The sequence below is a fragment of the Dendronephthya gigantea genome, unplaced genomic scaffold, assembly GCF_004324835.1.
Source record: "Dendronephthya gigantea isolate DGI-Jeju-01 unplaced genomic scaffold, DenGig_1.0 000121F, whole genome shotgun sequence".
Classification (NCBI taxonomy): domain Eukaryota; kingdom Metazoa; phylum Cnidaria; class Anthozoa; order Malacalcyonacea; family Nephtheidae; genus Dendronephthya; species Dendronephthya gigantea.
The window spans coordinates 267,255-285,536 of record NW_021163131.1 but is presented as its reverse complement, the minus strand read 5'-3'; the positions used below and the strand labels follow the sequence as shown (position 1 = coordinate 285,536).

The following is an 18,282-nucleotide window of genomic DNA, read 5'->3' as shown; positions in this document are numbered from 1 at the left end:
TTGCCGTGTGCAAGCTTGAAATATTTTGTGCAAGACATATTTTGTTGATTATCTATAAATCTTTTTATTGAGTATTGAGAATTGCGGCTAAGTATTTTTCAATTTTACTAATTTCCGCGGTGTCATATAGCACACCATGCCGGGCAGCCCTCGTCACTTATTTCTAAAACTAGGTTACCTGCAAGGTAGGGATTGCTGCGAGCATTTTAGGGTCCAAGTGAATTGTTATATGAAATATTAGTAAACTAAATCTGCTTTAACTAATAGGTTTAAAACATGTAAAGTGAACCTCTATTGAGCGTTAACTCGCTGGGGCTGTACATGAATTTATACCTGTTAGCGAGAACACTCTGTCAATGACGTCATTATAGGTCAATATATGCTATGTAATGTAGTTCGTATGAAAAACATCGTTGTGTAGTTCAACTGTTCAAGTTCTAACTTTTATCTCGAAATTGTTTTGAAATAGGCTGCTGGTTTATATGATGATTTCGCGAGTAAATTTGCTAAGCAAAAAGATAAATGTTCAACAAAGTATTTGCTGCCCAAAGGATTTGTAGATTGCACTCGGCAAAAACGAATCGTCTGAAAATAGCCATTTTTCAATGTCGTAAATACCAACTTCTACGATGTTGGATAGAGATACGAGTTGCGGCTCGTTCAAGTCAAAGTCTTTAGAAGCAGCTAGTTTTCAAAATATTTTAATATACGAATCACAACAGGAGTATTAATAGGAATAATAGGAATATTAGGCAGAATTTTGCGCGCGTAGCGACATTTTCCCCCGCAACAAAGTTGACAGCATTGTACTTTCCAGTTTCCGCGCGGAAAATATTGTAAAATATTAACAAAATAGAACATTTTTTGGTAACATGGATATTTGTTTTTGAAATGTGCTATTTGTCTTCTTGTAAGAGTCCATGTAAATGTTTGGCTTCATATGAAGAGTAACAAAACATCATTTGATACTTTTAACTTTGAACGCGCTCGAGAAGACGTGTAATCAGAAACCACGTGAAGATCCGGTAAAAGCACTAAATAACAAAAATATTTAGGCATTTAGCTCATCGAAAAATAGTAATAAAAACATATACCTATGCTTTAATATAAAATAGGTCAAACATTGCACGAATCTGAATAATTCAGTCAGGCAATTTAGACGATCAATTGCATATTTTATCTGTGACTGTGTCATGTTATTAAACACGACTCGCAAGCGTCAAGCCGCATACTTGATCAAAATCAGCAAAAGAATACAAATGCCAATGGATAAAAAGACTTCTGTATGTAAGACTTGATTTGCTTCACAGCACTGACGGCTCAACTGCTCAAGCAAAGCGAATTAGCAGTTAGCACATTGGATAGTATATATTGTATATATAGTGTATCGTATATAAACAGTATGAATCTAGCTGCGATCGATTGTATGCTTTTAGCGTTTCATAAATATATAGAAGTTAAATTTGTAATCAACTGTAAACGTAACATATGAACGAAAGACAAAATATCTTACCTTGAATAGTCAAAATAGAACAGAAGATTTAAAATTTGACAAAAATTTGAAAATCCTGTCCGTCGAAATCAAAAAGTACATGGATATGAGCGAGTTTAAAATTTGTGTTCTGCGCATAAAAAACGCGCACGACCACAATTCCTTACGCTAAATAAAATTTAGTTCAGAACCCCCTCTCTGCACAAATTAGACTGCTGCTACGCTCAATCGCTTCAGGCTCGCTCGCTCCGCAGCAATAATTATTTTTCGATGTCGACTTATATTTATTTGTAATAATTTCTTATTCAAATAGTTTACTTGGAAAAAAAATAGCATAAACATACCTTCTTATTTAGAAGCACATAAAAAACAAATATCATCAGTCCTTGTATCGAGTTGAATATTGCGAATAAATACTTAAACGCAATTGTATCTCGGTTGAATACCAGCAAGGCAAACACCCACGTCAATCCAAGAACTGGTAGAAGAGTGCCTGAACCTATCAGACCCTTTTTTGCCTTTTTGAACTTGTTGTCAGGGTCTGAACAACTTGACCTTACTTCGCTGGTCGATAACACTTTTCGTAAGGCGAGAACAAAAACAAAAACGTTGATCTAAAGCGAGAATTTTAGCGACAAATTAAAAATAGAAGTATTTAAAAGCAAAAGCCATATTGAGTTCCTTGTGGGTCATGCCCCATTTATAGCTAAGACGTTCAGTGCTAAAAAAAGGACGCAGAGAAAGCGACAGGGCCTTTTTAGACTTCACTATAAAATTGGGGATATGGGAAGTTGAGGTGCCGTTTACGCTCCTAAGCCCCTCGCAACTAATGGCATTTCGCCCTCCCAGTGAATAAGATTTTCCCATTACAAAGTATTAAAAATTTATGAAAGGTCTCAAAAATGTAACATTGTCTAAAGGAATAAAATAAAAGGCCCCTTTTGTTATTTCGCCCCCCCCCCCTCCACTTAGAAATCCATAAAAAAGGAAATGCTGGAAGCGATTGCCAATATATTTTTGAAAAAGCCCTATGTAGCTTTGCACAGAAAACTTTTAGAAAACGAGTTTAGGAAAGGTTTAAAAATTTTTTCTGCATTTTTTGGAGCCGAGATAATCAAAGATCTTAGCACCTGTGCTATCAATCCTGTTCTAGCATTTAAATGGTTGGTCGGAAAACGGTAAATATTATTACCTAAATGGCATGCAGTTCATTACATCCATCATCATTCAATCCTTTTTCAAAAGTGTGTACACGTGTTAGCATTAAATTCGTTACGATTGGAAATAAAGTCTAAATTATACCCAACTGCACGCGTTTTGTATTCAAGGACTTTTGTGAGAATACGAGAAAAGCGCAAATCACGGTGATATGCGAATAACATATGCATATTATTACATATTTTTAAATGTTTTAAATATATTGCATGCATCTTGCACCGTGAGCTTACCAGAAGTATTATTCCTATAGTAGCAATAAAAGTCCAGAATAACACTCCACCAGCACGGCACCAACACCCTTGTTTTGATTTAAAGTCAATGCGATCATTCAACCCAACCAACAGCGCCACAATGAAAACTGGAAAACCTATGGACGATATTAACCAACAATCACATTTGTTAAGCATATCTAAGTTTCAGCTATGCGTGCTGTGTTTACAGTTTCAGCCACAGGTATTAAAATGATAAAAAATGAAAACATTTTAATATTTAAGTGCATGTGTGCGTGTTTTGTTTCACAGAATTTCCTAGCAAATATTTAATCTCATTTATTGATAAGAATGGGCAGTAGTTGTATTAATATCAATATGTTATGCTACTTACCCCAACCTATTGCATAAAATGCCTTCATATATCTTCCACTCAAATTCATACTAGCGTAAACATGCATTAGTTTAAGGTAGATAACAATTCCCTGGCATAGCATCCATCCAAATAGGGCTAGTACTGAGAGATACAGTAAAATGGAAACTGTTATACAAAATAACTAAAGGAAAGAAAGAAAATAAGGTCGAGAATGTCACTGAGTTAAATTATAGTGCATGGGTATGATGAAATGAATGCAATGGAAAGTGCTTATTCTAAACCTCATTTTTGCGTGCAGGTCCGGCAAGAACAGCAAGGATATCCGTCATTCCAATAGCGGCACATAGATTCATTAACACTTTAGAGGGAACTTTGCAGTCGGTTATTTTATGAAGTCTCTTCCACAGCACTGCGTGTGCCAATATAGTCAAAATTACACCAACAAGTGATAAGGAACAACCAATCGTGGATACAATTTCCAAGCTTTTCTGTTCAGTTTCACTTAACTATGGAAGAAAAAAATGTACCAGAAATTTCAAAGTAAAGAAAATGTTGAATATGGCAGTAAATTTATCGCCTAAAGTCGTTACCAAATCTCTTTCCCAAGTGTCCATGGTGGCGAAGGCCGTGTGATGGTCACATTCGCATATCAAGTCGTTATCTAATGAATCAACTCTTTTACATCCATCCGATTTCCACAAGTTATCGTATAATTCTGGTTTCCAATATACGCAAGTCTTTGGGTCGTTCTAAGATAAAATATTCCATTGCTGAGATTCATGGATCATACTATCCTACCTTTACAATAATCACAACAATTCGTTTTGTCCGAGATAAAAAATTTTTGGATTTATTGAATTTTGTAATCTGTAAGCATTTCTTGAAACAACTGGTAATATCATGCTACTTTAGTCCGCTCTATAATCTACCTATCATCAGTGGAGCCGGCAAGTGGCAGGGGGGTGGGAAACTATTCCTCCCCCTCCCGCGGAATGATCTTTAGAACCGTCATCTAGATTTAGTTAGATTGAATGAGAAGGGGTTACAAATTTTGCCGTTTTATTGACGTTTGAGAGGTAACGTTATGATCCCTAGATTTTTCCCATTTGAGAAAATCCCGGAACATTGCCAATCATACGTTATTTAATTATCGGACAATATCTTTATTTATTTTCTATAAACTGCCTTACTTCCATTTTACTAATAGGCCTAATTATTCTACAGGGCCCGGTAGTGTCAAGCCCGCTTAGCTTAAACGGTAGTTAAGTTCAAAATTGAAAGCGAGACTCGTTTTTTTTAACAAGGAAGCAAAATGTTTTTAACCTTAATACATAGATGCTGTTTACATCTACATATTCAGTGCACAATATTTAGGTTGACGCATTCAAAAAGAATGTTATTTAATTTTGACTTATACGCCGTTTAAGCGAAACGGGCTTGACACAACCGGCCACAGAATATGATTAACTAACGACCCTGGTGGCATACTACCTTCATTACCAATACGTTTTCTTTCCAGTGGATGCGAACCGGCTGTTTGAATGGAATCCTAGTTGCTTCAGGTTGAACACTTGCACTGATTATCCTGCTCTTAATTGCATAATTATTACCGTCGTAAATATTCTTCGTCAAAAATGAATTTAGTGTCTTATACCATACGACAACAACCACAGCACCTGAATTCTTTGGAAGTGCATCTCGTGAGATATTGAAAGATGCATTTGGGAAATTGAAAAGTCGGTCCTGAGGTGAAAATTCTGACGAATTCATGTAATTAACACGTAGTTGTACGTTGGGAAAATTTTGAAATGTATGGGAGGTATTTTTGTTTTTTAGGATATTCCCGCTTTGAACGCCATATTTTTGCAAAGTTGCCACCAGTTTGCGGGCCTCTTTACCGTCCTATAAAAGAAAGTAAAGGTTTAAAATGCATGATATTATAAAAATGTGGGATAGAATGTAGGATGATTATATAGAAGTCTATAACCTCGTTACTATACAGTCAATTTATCGGCACGGCACGGCTAAAATGGGTAGCCATGCCCGATTCATCCGTGGGCGGCCTTTGTTTTGGCAGCCTGAACACTAATAAAATTGGGCACGGGTACCGATTTCAACCATGCTGTGCCAAAAAATGAATGTCATGTAAACGGGGCGTATGACTCTGTGGTATATTTTCCTGTAGTAATATCACATGATGAAAATTTCCGAATAAAATAAAAGAACGATACTATTTAAAGACGAACAGTTGAAGAATGATGTAACAGGATACAAGGTGGGTATGGATTATGGACACAATTGAAATAATCATTAGATGAAAAATAATTCGCAATTTAAAGGTAAAATTAGTTCTATATTAATTTCATACCGTCATATTTCGCCACGATTTTTCGTATCTAACATCCAGTATATTATTTGCAGGAACCATAATGTTCATAATGTCATCAGCAATATTAAAGTCGACGATTTTTAGTAGGATTTCAACTGTTTGAATAAGAATTTCTTGGTCCAACATTTCTTCTTGGTCTTCATAAGCTGTTATTTTTGATAACTCGTCGATAATAATTGGTGCGCAGCTTCTTTTGGTTGTTATATTCTTTTCAAATAGTCGATCTACCTGGAAATTAAAGAAAGCCCAATGCGCACACGTGAGCAAATGTCTGCTTTAAATATTAAAATTTTAGTTTAGGAAATGCTCGCTAATGCTGGGAAAGAAATAACGCCTAGTCAAGTTTAGTTTTCTTTTTGTTCCGGAACAAAATAAGAAAATTTTAAATCTGGCGATTGAAGTTTTGTTTTATACTGAATAACAAACAGATAACATTGAACCGTTGTCTGTTCAGTTATAGATATACGGTATGACGTCATTTTTGATAAGATGAAAGAATTAATATAATATTAATAATAAGAAAAAATATAATCAATGCCATTTTAATATCTTTATTAAAAAGCTCATTCACACATATTATCTTCTGACGGAAGAATTCCATTATTAGTTAAGGTTCAAGCACTTAAAATCAAGCTCTTTTTCGAGTGGAACTGTCGGGTCATAGAATAGTTCGATGTGATTGAGATCACACAATGTGTTCGAGTGTGAGTGAGCTCTTTCATCGAGGGAATCGTACGGTATAGAAAGATTAATTAACTTGCCTCATCGTGAAGTTGTCTCAGTCTTTCTTTCTTGCTTGTATTAAATGATTCTATCAATTCAGATAAACAGATTTAATGGTAGCAATATATTATTTCCTCAATCTTTTGCTGTCTTCCTCTAACAGTTAAAATTCTATAATACTGGTTTCTGCTGAATGATCAAAGTCGTATAACGTTTGCAAATTGCAATTCAATTTTTAAGAGATGAAAATTACTGAAGAGTTATAAAAATTAAAATGCAAGAAACATCCATGAAGTGTAATAAACACAAGTTTTGTGGTTGTGAAATTTACATCTTTGAATTAATTAGAATTGCATTGCAAGTTCCAAGTTCGTAAAAAACTCCACAGTGTTACAGTGCCTTAGGAGCAACAAAGTGAGGCGAATTAAATGCATCGGTCATACGCGCCAGATTTCTTATGTACAACATCACATGTTATCCCTTTTGTGTAACGCGTTACCTTGTGCATTTTAACGTCTTGCAGTGACCCCCATTAAGATGTTATATAGAAAACAATATTTTGAACATACCTCTACTTAAGTTACAGTCACATGTCCATTCTTGATTAATACACTTGTCGATGCCTGAAATCATATCGTTTCGGTTAGCGCAAAGTAAGGGGGATACAATTCTTTCAAACTTTTCTGTCGGGCTTGTGAATAAAAGTATACCTTTACAGTCTGTTCCATTCCCAATGAAACCTTCATTACAAGAACATATGTATGATCCAACGGTATTTTTGCATGTTGCGTTTGGATGGCATTTGTAATTTCCCGTTGTGCATTCATCCATGTCTAATTTTGAAAGTTTTAGATCAGCGAAAAGATAATTAGAGGAAGTTTGAATTCTCGATAACTTTGAGAATTCCCAACCTCATGTTAAATATGTGAGTTTCTTTCTATGAACACGTGTAACAAAGAACAAGATGATTGAAGGAAGTAAATATAATAATTTATAATTATGCAAGGCATGAGATGATTTTCTTTTTGTGTACGTACGTATTAAAACTGGAGTGTAGTGGCGGTGTACGCCTTCCGATTTCAGAGGAATTTCGAAAAATTTGGAAGGGGTTGAAAATTAGCAATCCTGCCATGGACATTTTTGACGATCCCATGCAATTGTATACTCTACATGTGTATGCCTGCATGCAAATAATTCCATTAAAGAGAAATCCATCATTGCATGCAAGGAAAGTACAAGAGTGTTATCCGAGGGCGATACTTCTGAACAGGGCCGCCCAGAGTGGGGGAGGAGGGGGTCAATTTTCTCCGGGCCCTAAGGTTGCAAGGGATCCCAAAACGCTACAAGAATAATATTTTCAACATTTTCTCCGGGGAGGATGCCTCCAAACCCCCTAACAGCGCTCCATTCCCCAAAATGTACCTTTCTTACACTTCTCAAACCTGAGGCCATGCATGCATTATTGCATTACAGTGGTACAATTTACATGAATTTACTATGGCGTTATAGAAAGTTATATACAATTATCTGACCTTCAGTTGAGATAAGGCTAAGCTATCATTATAAAAAAAATTCTACGTTTCGAAAATAACCTTACCTTTGCAAGTTTTCACTCCGTCCCCTTCAAATCCTTTTTTACAAGCGCAATTGTATGAGCCAAAAGTGTTGAAACATTTTGCTTGAGAATGGCACCGTTGAGCAGCCGAGGACTTACATTCATCTAAATCTGAAATTTTCGTGTTAAACAGAAAGTTATATCTCGGCATGTGAACTACTGGTGGTGCAAACCATGAAGTTTTTAATGCTAATGTAAGTTATGAAATGCAGTTTACCCTTTGAGTTATATAAGAAAATAAAACACCTTACCGTTACATGTCTTAATTCCATCTCCTGTAAATCCATTATTACAAACACATGAGTATGAGCCAACACTGTTGATACATTTTGCTTGAGAATGGCATTTAGTTGCCGACGCACATTCGTTGAAATCTATGTGATTCGGATATGAAATATTTTAAGGATTGGCTTTGCAATTGACAGGAGTGGTACACACGCGAGATACACACGCCAAAGCAGGCTTTTTGTTGTCCTACAGTTATTATTAAATTTTGCCCAATACAAGTTGATAAACTACAAACAATTGCAGAATATTATGGAGCTCCTCCAACTCACATGCATTGAAAATGCAAAACAGCAAGCAAAACACGACTTTCTAAAAAATAGTTATATATTCTAAATCTATTTAAGCTGGCCACACAAAAAAGCTATCTGCTGAGCTAAAAGTCACTCGAGAACACAAGCGTAAGCAAGTTTCTCCAGCGTGCGACGACGTTTTGCGAACTTTTGCTCACTAGCGTGCCATCTGCACGGAATAATTTTATTCAACATGTTGTAATTCGGTGCACTAGTGCATACTTGAAGAAAGCAAATTCCTGCATGAAAAAGATGCAAATTTGTAAAACATGTCCAAATTTTTCAGTTATATGCATGCCTATTAGCTTGTTATGACAGAAATTTGCTCTCTTCGCCCGCAATCGTGTACAAATATGCTCTTGTGCACCAAATTACTCAACACGTCAAATATTTGGTGCAAATGGCACGCGTGAACGAAAGCTGACAAAACGTCGCCGCACATTAGCGCAACTTGCTTACGGATTGCGTAGGGTTTGGAAGCGGTAGAAAATTAGCAATCCAGCCATGGGCATGTTTGATAATCCATGCATGCATGCAATTGGCACTTCGGCATTAACATACTCTACCTATGCATGCTTGCAAATAGCTTCATTAAAGACAAATCCGTCATTGCATGCAATACAAGTACAAGAGAGCTATCGGAGGACTATACATCTGAGAACCCATCTCTCACATCAACGTTACAGAATGTTATAAAAAATTATCTGACCATCATTTTAGGTAGGCTAATCTATTCTTATAATTTTTTTCTGCGTTGCGAAAATAATCTTACCTTTGCAAGTTTTAATTCCGTCCCCTTCAAATCCTGTTTTACAAGCACAATAGTATGAGCCAACAGTGTTGAAACATTTTGCTTGAGGATGGCACCGTTGAGCAGCCGAGGACTTACATTCATCTAAATCTGACATTTTCGTGTGAAACAGAAAGTTATGTCTCTGCATGTGAACCACTGGTGGTGCAAACCATGAAGTTTTTAATGCCAATGTAAGTTATGAAATGAAGTTTACCCTTTCAGTTAAGAAAATAAAATACCTTACCGTTGCATCTCCTAATTCCATCCCCTGTAAATCCATCATTACAAACACATGAGTATGAGCGAACCATTTTGATACATTTGGCTTGATGATGGCATTTATTTGCCGACGCACATTCGTTGAAACCCCGGTGCAGACCTAGGATTTTTCATACCTTAGTCAAATTTTATGACGTCATTTATGACGTCACTATGGCGTCACGCATGTCTCATTTACTGGCATATTAGGATGTTCGATTTTTTAAATGATAGTCTTCAGACTACCAGCTGAACTGCTTCGCCCCATATTAGGCTCATCAGCATGCCTAGGATGCACTTTTTAAAACATACGCTAATAATTGTTTTTGCGATGACATTGAGGGGAGAATCTACTTATTCCCAAAGTATTCCTTAGTCCCTACTTTGAGTAGTCCGAACTTTGAGTATTATTGTCACCAACTAGTGCTAGGGCCGAAGCTGAAGCAGGAGAAGTAGGAAAATATTCAACATCATGATGTATATTCACTCATAATTTTCATGAACGTATTTATACATGTGATATACATCGGGAATAAGGAATGATAATAAGTAACTAAAAGTGAACATGCTAAGTTTGTGTCTTTCTTATCATATTTAAGTTATATATTCATATATAGCAACCTTCGACCCGGCCAGCGCAGACATATGACTTGTAAATTTATATTTGAATACTTAAAGAACTAGCTATGCTTGTTGTTGTTGGACAATCATTTTGCCGATTTGAGATCTAAAAACACAGTTATATAGAAGCGTAGCTTGGAATAAACAAAATATAGTTAACTTATTGCAGTACAAGCCTTTTTCTTGCCATTATGAGCGTGCTTCGGCACATATAACTCCAGACAAACATTTGAGTTTAGCCTTGAGCGTGTCACCTTCATAAATACAAAGATCGAACGTCGCATAAATATCGCGTCATTTAAGCACTCTAAATCGTTCGAATCGCTCGTAAAAATCACTACAAGGCGATGAAGACATTGTAAAATAACTCAATAACAAACATCCTTCGATGCTCAGAGCGATTGAAAAGGCATGTTTCCACTCTTTGTCTAGTCTCTAGTTGCCTAACATGACTAACACAGGTATGCTCACTAAGCACAGTGATTGGTTCAACTCGCCAAAGATAGGCAAAATATGCAAGCCAATGAAAGAATAGAATTTAAAAAAAAATACCCAATCATAAAGCTTCCAGGTTACGTCAATTAAGTTAGGCAAATTCATCTTGGTTAGGCAAAAAAGCTATTAGCCAATCATAAGGCTGTATCGGCCGCCAGGCATAGGCAAAATAGCTGCCTCTCATTTGCTTGCTTCATGGCTTGCCTAAATACCAATGAGCTATATATCTATAAATAACTGGACTGTGATATGAAAATATGAATAATTAGCTGTCATGTTTCCGCTTATGACGGTAGAAAATTAGCAATCCAGCCATGGGCATGTTTGATAACCCCATGCATGCAATTACCACTTCGCATTAACATGCTCTACCTATGGATGTTTGCGAGTAGTTTCATTAAAGAGAAATCCCAATTTTTATGCATGCATATTTAACAATTAGTCGCCGAAGGCGAGGTGATTACAAGCCGATATTCACTGAGCCGAAGGCGAAGTGAATATAGGGTTGTAATCACCGAGCCTGAGGCGACTAATTGTTTTAGTTTAATTTCAGTATTGAAAAAGTTTTATTGATCGCGTCGCGTAGCGACAGCGATCTATAGTTTCGGCTTGGTTTTTTTTATTATTTTCCTCTCGGGTCGACCCCCAGCGTCGCTAGCTGCAGGCCATATCACCCTAATCGGGAACCTGCGCACAGGTAAGTTGCTAGTTATATCACGTGTTGTATTCACTTTTGGCATATTTCGTTTCACCTTCGAACTTCGAAGCAGTAAAGTAGAATCAATAAAGCGATCAAAATGCTAGCAAGTGCTATCTTTATCTTTACACTCATTACACATACAACTAACTGCACACGCCGAGCAGAGTAAGCCTGCACTAAAGGATTTCAAGCAGTTTCGAAATGGGCTGTTGTGTGTTTCTCCTGCTTTCAACATGCGACTATAGTTCGGTATATTGTTCATTTTTATTATTAAGAACATTTACGACACAAAATTTGCATAGCTGGGCTGGCTACGCCGCTGTGAACGACGTGATCATATAACGCCTAGTAGGCGTCTTGTTTATAAATGCAACTGATACACGTGTTTATTTTATGAATATAATTTGCATAAATAATTAACTTTCGTTTTTGAGTCATGTGACCTAATACTTTGTCGCTCCTAACAGTTTTGAATTGTAAAACAAATTGTCAAATATACGTAAAAGAGTCTTTTCTTACCTTTATTAGATAATCTGATGACAGGGGCTTTTGGGTTCTCAATTTCGTCTTCTGAAATTTTTCCAAAACGATTTTGAGTATTTTCAGCTATGTTTTTTTGGAAAAAGCAATAGTTACTGCTCAGACTGCTCTGAGCAGTAACTATTGCCTCAGAGTTAATGCTGAGGAAGCCAATCAGAATGCTCAAAGGCCATATTTCAATACCGAAAATATACTAATAGCTTTTTATGGTAGAAATTTGCTCTCTTCACCCGCACATATGTACAACTATGCTCTTGGGCACCAAATTTTTCCACATGTTGAATATTTGGTGCAAATGGCACGCGTGAACAAAAGCTGGCTAATTCTGGCAAGCTGACCGCCTTGGTTTTGACCCCCCTGTTTTCGACATTCATTAATTGCACTTTGGAAGTTCCTCCAAGTACTAATCAAGATGTATAACAGAAAGAATTGAATCTTTTCCAGTTTTGCCGACAATCTGTGAAGAAAGAAATATTTTTGCACCGAAATCTCTGAGCATGCTCATGAGCTAAAAAAGCATATTTTTATGAACTAAGGCCTGTTTCAGACGTCGTAAAGTTCAACGTCTGAAACAGGCGTAAAGCAGAGTTCACTCAACCAGCTAGTCGTCGGCTTTATCGTTCCTTTCGACTTTATTAGCTGAATTCATATAAGGGGCGGGAAACTCATCTTAGACGGGAAAGTTTGTGGTAAAACCTCGCCTTAAAATGAATAGGGATGGTAATAAAAAATATACGATAATAATTGTTTTTGAGATGACATTGAGGGGATAATTTACTGATTCCTAAAGTATTCCTTAGTCCCTACTTTGAGTAGTCCCAACTTTGAGTATTATTGTCACCAACTAGTGCTAGGGCCGAAGCTGAAGCAGGAGAAGTAGGAAACTAATCAAAACAGGATATTAAAATCACGCTAGATCAAGTAACCGACAATTATATCGCGGAATGACGGCAGAGTTACAATGTCAACATCATGATGTATATTCACTCATAATTTTCATATGAACGTATTTATACATGTGATATACATCAGGAATACGGAATGATAATAAGTAACTAAAAGTGAACATGCTAAGTTTGTGTCTTTCATATCATATTTAAGTTATATATTCATATATAGCAACCTTCGACCCGGCCAGGGCAGACATATGACTTCTAAATTTATATTTGAATACTTAAAGAACTAGCTATGCTTGTTGTTGTTCGACAATCATTTTGCCGATTTGAGATCTAAAAACACAGTTATATAGAAGCGTAGCTTGGAATAAACAAAATATAGTTAACTTATTGCAGTACAAGCCTTTTTCTTGCCATTACGAGCGTGCTTCTGCACATATAACTCCACACAAACATTTGAGTTTAGCCTTGAGCGTGTCACCTTCATAAATACAAAGATCGAACGTCGCATAAATATCGCGTCATTTAAACACCCTAAATCGTTCGAATAGCTCGTACAAATCACTACAAGGCGATGAAGACATTGTAAAATAACACAATAAGAAACATCCTTCGATGCTCAGAGCGATTGAAAAGGCATGTTTCCACTCTGTCTAGTCTTTGCCTAACATGACTAACACAGGCATGCTCACCAAGCACAGTGATTGGTTCAACTCGCCAAAGATAGGCAAAATATGCAAGCCAATGAGAGAAGAGAATTTTAAAAAATTACCCAATCATAAAGCTTCCAGGTTACGTGAAGTTAGGCAAATTCGTCTTGGTTAGGCAAAAGAGCTATTAGGTAATCAAAAGGCAGTATCGGCCGCCAGGCATAGGCAAAATAGTTGCCTCTCATTGGCTTGCTTCATGGCTTGCCTAAATACCAATGAGCTATATATCTATAAATACCTGGACTGTGATATGAAAATATGAATAATTACCTGTCATGTTTCCGCTTATGAATCAATACTTTGGGAATTGGGAACTGGGAATTTGGTAATTATTATCTGGATAATTTACCATAGTCACTTGACTATGTTGCCTACCCCTAAATCCGCGCCTGTTGAAATCTATGTAATTCAGATAATTTATGAATTATGTTAACGATTGGCTTTGCAATTGACAGGAGTAGTACACACGCAAGATATACGCACGCCAGAGCAGGCTTTTTGTTGTCCTACAGTTATTATTAAATCTTGCCGAATACAAGTTGTTAACTTACAAACTATCACTGAATATTATGGAGCTCTTCCTACTCACATGCTTTGAAATTGCAAAGCAGCAGAGAAAGCACGACTTTCAAAAAAATAATTATATATTCTAAATCTATTTAAGCCGGCCGCACAAAAGAGCTTTCTGCTGAGCTAAAAGTCACTCGCGTGAACATTAGCGTAAGCAAGTTCTTCCCATAGAGATCATAAATAACACTAGAAGAGGCATTGGTATCAGAAACATCAGTCAAAAAAGGGAGCGCGATAAGGGGGGGAAATTCAAGTCCCGGAAGCTAAGCCAAGCGCTGATTGGCTAGATCAGTGTCTCCTTAGCAACCACGTTAGCAACAATTTTCAGTAAAAATATTATATTCGTTATTTAGGTCGCTTTGTCGGTTTTTTAAGGAAAAACAGTGCTTTTTAAAACTGGTTTTACCAATTCAGACATCCTGAAATGATATTTTAGGCAAAAAAAAATTTAGAAATTAAAAAAATCGTTAAAAACGACTTATTTTGGCCTCGGAGATCGTGAATGAGTGAACATCCGGGACTTGGATTTGCCCCTTATTAACGCGCTCTCCAATTTCTCCTCGATGACCCCTCTAGTGGTATTTATAATCTCTATGGTTCCTCCAGTGTGCGACGACGTTTCGCGAACTTTTGCTCACCAGCGTGCCATCTGCACGGAATAATTTTATTCAACATGTTGAATGATTCGGTGCACGAGTGCATACTTGAAGAAAGCAAATTCCTGCATGAGAAATTTGTAAACTTGTATAACATATCCAAAATTTGCAGTTATGCATGCATATTAGCTTGTTATGGCAGAAATTTGCTTTCTCCGCCCGCACACGTGTTCAACTATGCTTTTGTGCACCAGATTTTTCCACATGTTGAATTTTTGGTGCAAATGGCACGCTTGGCCAAAAGCTGACAAAACGTCGCCGCACATTAGAGGAACTTGCTTGCGGATTTCGAGAGGTTTGGAAGCGGTAGAAAATTAGCAATCCAGCCATGGGCATGTTTGATGATCCATGCATGCAATTACCACTTCGGCATTAACATGCTCTACCTATGGATGTTTGCGAGTAGTTTCATTAAAGAGAAATCCCAATTTTTATGCATGCATATTTAACAATTAGTCGCCGAAGGCGAGGTGATTACAAGCCTATATTCACTTCGCCGGAAATTTCAGTGTTGAAAAAGTTTTATTTATAAATGCAACTGATACACGTGTTTATTTTATGAATATAATTTGCATAAATAATTTACTTTCGTTTTTGAGTCACGTAACCTAATACTTTTTCGCTCCTAACAGTTTTGAATTGTAAAATGAATTGTTAAATATACGTAAAAGATTCTTTTCTTACCTTTATTATTTAATTCCACACGAATGCCAGAGGCTTTTATGTCAATATCTGGTTCTGAAATTTTTCCAAAATGATTTTGAGTATTTTCAGCCATGTTTTTTTGGGAAAAAGCAATAGTTACTGCTCAGACTACTCTGAACAGTAACTATTGCCTTAGAGTTACTGCTGCGGGAGCCAATCAGAATGCTCAAAGGCCATATTTCAATACCGAAAATATACTAATAGCTTGTTATGGTAGAAATTTGCTCTCTTTGCCCGCACACGTGTACAACTATGCCCTTGGGCACCAAATTTTTCCACGTGTTGAATATTCGGTGCAAATGGCACGCGTGAACAAAAGCTGGCTAATTCTGGCAAGCTGACTGCCTTGGTTTTGACCCCCCTGTTTTAGATTTTTTAAATGATAGTCTTCAGACTACCAGCTGAACTGCTTCGCCCCATATTAGGCTCATCAGCATGCCTAGGATACACTTTTAAAAATATACGCTAATAATTGTTTTTGAGATGACATTGAGGGGAGAATCTACTTATTCCCAAAGTATTCCTTAGTTTCTACTTTAAGTAGTCCCAACTTTGAGTATTATTGTCAGCAACTAGTGCTAGGGTCCGAAGCTGAAGCAGGAGAAGTAGGGAAATATTCAAAACAGGATATTAAAATCACGCTAGATCAAGTATCCGACAATTATATCGCGGAATGACGGCGGAGTTACAACATGTCAACATCATGATGTATATTCACTCATAATTTTCATATGAACGTATTTATACATGTGATATACATCAGGAATACGGAATGATAATAAGTAACTAAAAGTGAACATGCTAAGTTTGTGTCTTTCATATCATATTTAAGTTACATATTCTTATATAGCAACCTTCGACCCGGCCAGGGCAGACATATGACTTCTAAATTTATATTTGAATACTTAAAGAACTAGCTATGCTTGTTGTTGTTCGACAATCATTTTGCCGATTTGAGATCTAAAAACACAGTTATATAGAAGCGTAGCTTGGAATAAACAAAATATAGTTAACTTATTGCAGTACAAGCCTTTTTCTTGCCATTACGAGCGTGCTTCTGCACATATAACTCCACACAAAAATTTGAGCTTAGCCTTGAGCGTGTCACCTTCATAAATACAAAGATCGAACGTCGCATAAATATCGCGTCATTTAAACACCCTAAATCGTTCGAATAGCTCGTACAAATCACTACAAGGCGATGAAGACATTGTAAAATAACACAATAAGAAACATCCTTCGATGCTCAGAGCGATTGAAAAGGCATGTTTCCACTCTTTGTCTAGTCTTTGCCTAACATGACTAACACAGGTATGCTCACCAAGCACAGTGATTGGTTCAACTCGCCAAAGATAGGCAAAATATGCAAGCCAATGAAAGAAGAGAATTTTAAAAAATTACCCAATCGTAAAGCTTCTAGGTTACGTCAAGTTAGGCAAATTCGTTTTGGTTAGGCAAAAGAGCTATTAGCCAATCAAAAGGCTGTATCGGCCGCCAGGCATAGGCAAAGTAGCTGCCTCTCATTGGCTTGCTTCATGGCTTGCCTAAATACCAATGAGCTATATATCTATAAATAACTGGACTGTGATATGAAAATATGAATAATTAACTGTCATGTTTCCGCTTATGAATGAATACTTTGGGAATTGGGAACTGGGAATTTGGTAATTATTATCTGGATAATTTACCATAGTCACTTGACTATGTTGCCTACCCCTAGATCCGCGCCTGTTGAAATCTATGTAATTCAGATAATTTATGAATTATGTTAAGGATTGGCTTTGCAATTGACAGGAGTGGTACACACGCGAGATATACGCACGCCAGAGCGGGCTTTTTGTTGCCCTACAGTTATTATTAAATCTTGCCGAATACAAGTTGTTAACTTACAAACTATCACTGAATATTATGGAGCTCTTCCTACTCACATGCATTGAAATTGCAAAGCAGCAGAGAAAGCACGACTTTCCAAAAAATAATTATATATTCTAAATCTATTTAAGCCGGCCGCACAAAAGAGCTTTCTGCTGAGCTAAAAGTCACTCCTGAACATTAGCGTAAGCAAGTTTCTCCCATAGAGATTATAAATAACACTAGAGGAGGCATTGGTATCAGAAACATCAGTCAGAAAAGGGAGCGCGATAATGGGGGGCAAATTCAAGTCCCGGATGCTAAGCCAAGCGCTGATTGGCTAGATCAATGCCTCCTTAGCAACCACGTTAGCAACAATTTTCAGTAAAAAAATTATATTCGTTATTTAGGTCGCTTTGTCGGTTTTTTAAGGAAAAACAGTGCTTTTTAAAACTGGTTTTACCAATTCAGACATCCTGAAATGATATTTTAGGCAAAAAAACATTTAGAAATAAAAAAAACTCGTTAAAAACGACTTATTTTGGCCTCGGAGATCGTGAATTAGTGAACATTCGCGACTTGGATTTGCCCCCCATTAACGCGCTCCCCAATTTCTCCTCGGTGACCCCTCTAGTGTTATTTATAATCTCTATGGTTCCTCCAGTGTGCGACAACGTTTCGCGAACTTTTGCTCACCATCGTGCCATCTGCACGGAATAATTTTATTTAACATGTTGAATAATTCGGTGCACGAGTGCATACTTGAAGAAAGCAAATTCCTGCATGAGAAATTTGCAAACTTGTATAACATATCCAAAATTTGCAGTTATGCATGCATATTAGCTTGTCATGGCAGAAATTTGCTTTCTTCGCCCGCACACGTGTTC

The 18,282-nt window shown here is 36.9% G+C and overlaps 1 protein-coding gene across 1 annotated transcript in view; it reads right to left on the bottom strand.

Moving 5' to 3' along the window:
* Nucleotides 1–1,793: 1,793 nt before the first annotated feature.
* Nucleotides 1,794–18,282, bottom strand: part of LOC114535591 (CD97 antigen-like) — a 62,771-nt gene continuing 46,282 nt past the window's right edge. The window contains exons 9-25 of the mRNA XM_028556871.1: nt 15,524–15,577; nt 11,987–12,037; nt 9,638–9,772; nt 9,373–9,501; nt 8,274–8,396; nt 8,005–8,133; nt 7,118–7,240; nt 6,977–7,030; nt 6,446–6,495; nt 5,664–5,912; nt 4,796–5,197; nt 3,886–4,044; nt 3,577–3,801; nt 3,314–3,476; nt 2,941–3,077; nt 1,910–2,106; nt 1,794–1,809 (exon numbers count right to left, since the gene is read on the bottom strand). Coding sequence (XP_028412672.1) covers nt 1,794–1,809; nt 1,910–2,106; nt 2,941–3,077; nt 3,314–3,476; nt 3,577–3,801; nt 3,886–4,044; nt 4,796–5,197; nt 5,664–5,912; nt 6,446–6,495; nt 6,977–7,030; nt 7,118–7,240; nt 8,005–8,133; nt 8,274–8,396; nt 9,373–9,501; nt 9,638–9,772; nt 11,987–12,037; nt 15,524–15,577 — 2,396 coding nt within the window. The remainder of the gene's footprint in view (nt 1,810–1,909; nt 2,107–2,940; nt 3,078–3,313; nt 3,477–3,576; nt 3,802–3,885; nt 4,045–4,795; nt 5,198–5,663; nt 5,913–6,445; nt 6,496–6,976; nt 7,031–7,117; nt 7,241–8,004; nt 8,134–8,273; nt 8,397–9,372; nt 9,502–9,637; nt 9,773–11,986; nt 12,038–15,523; nt 15,578–18,282) is intronic.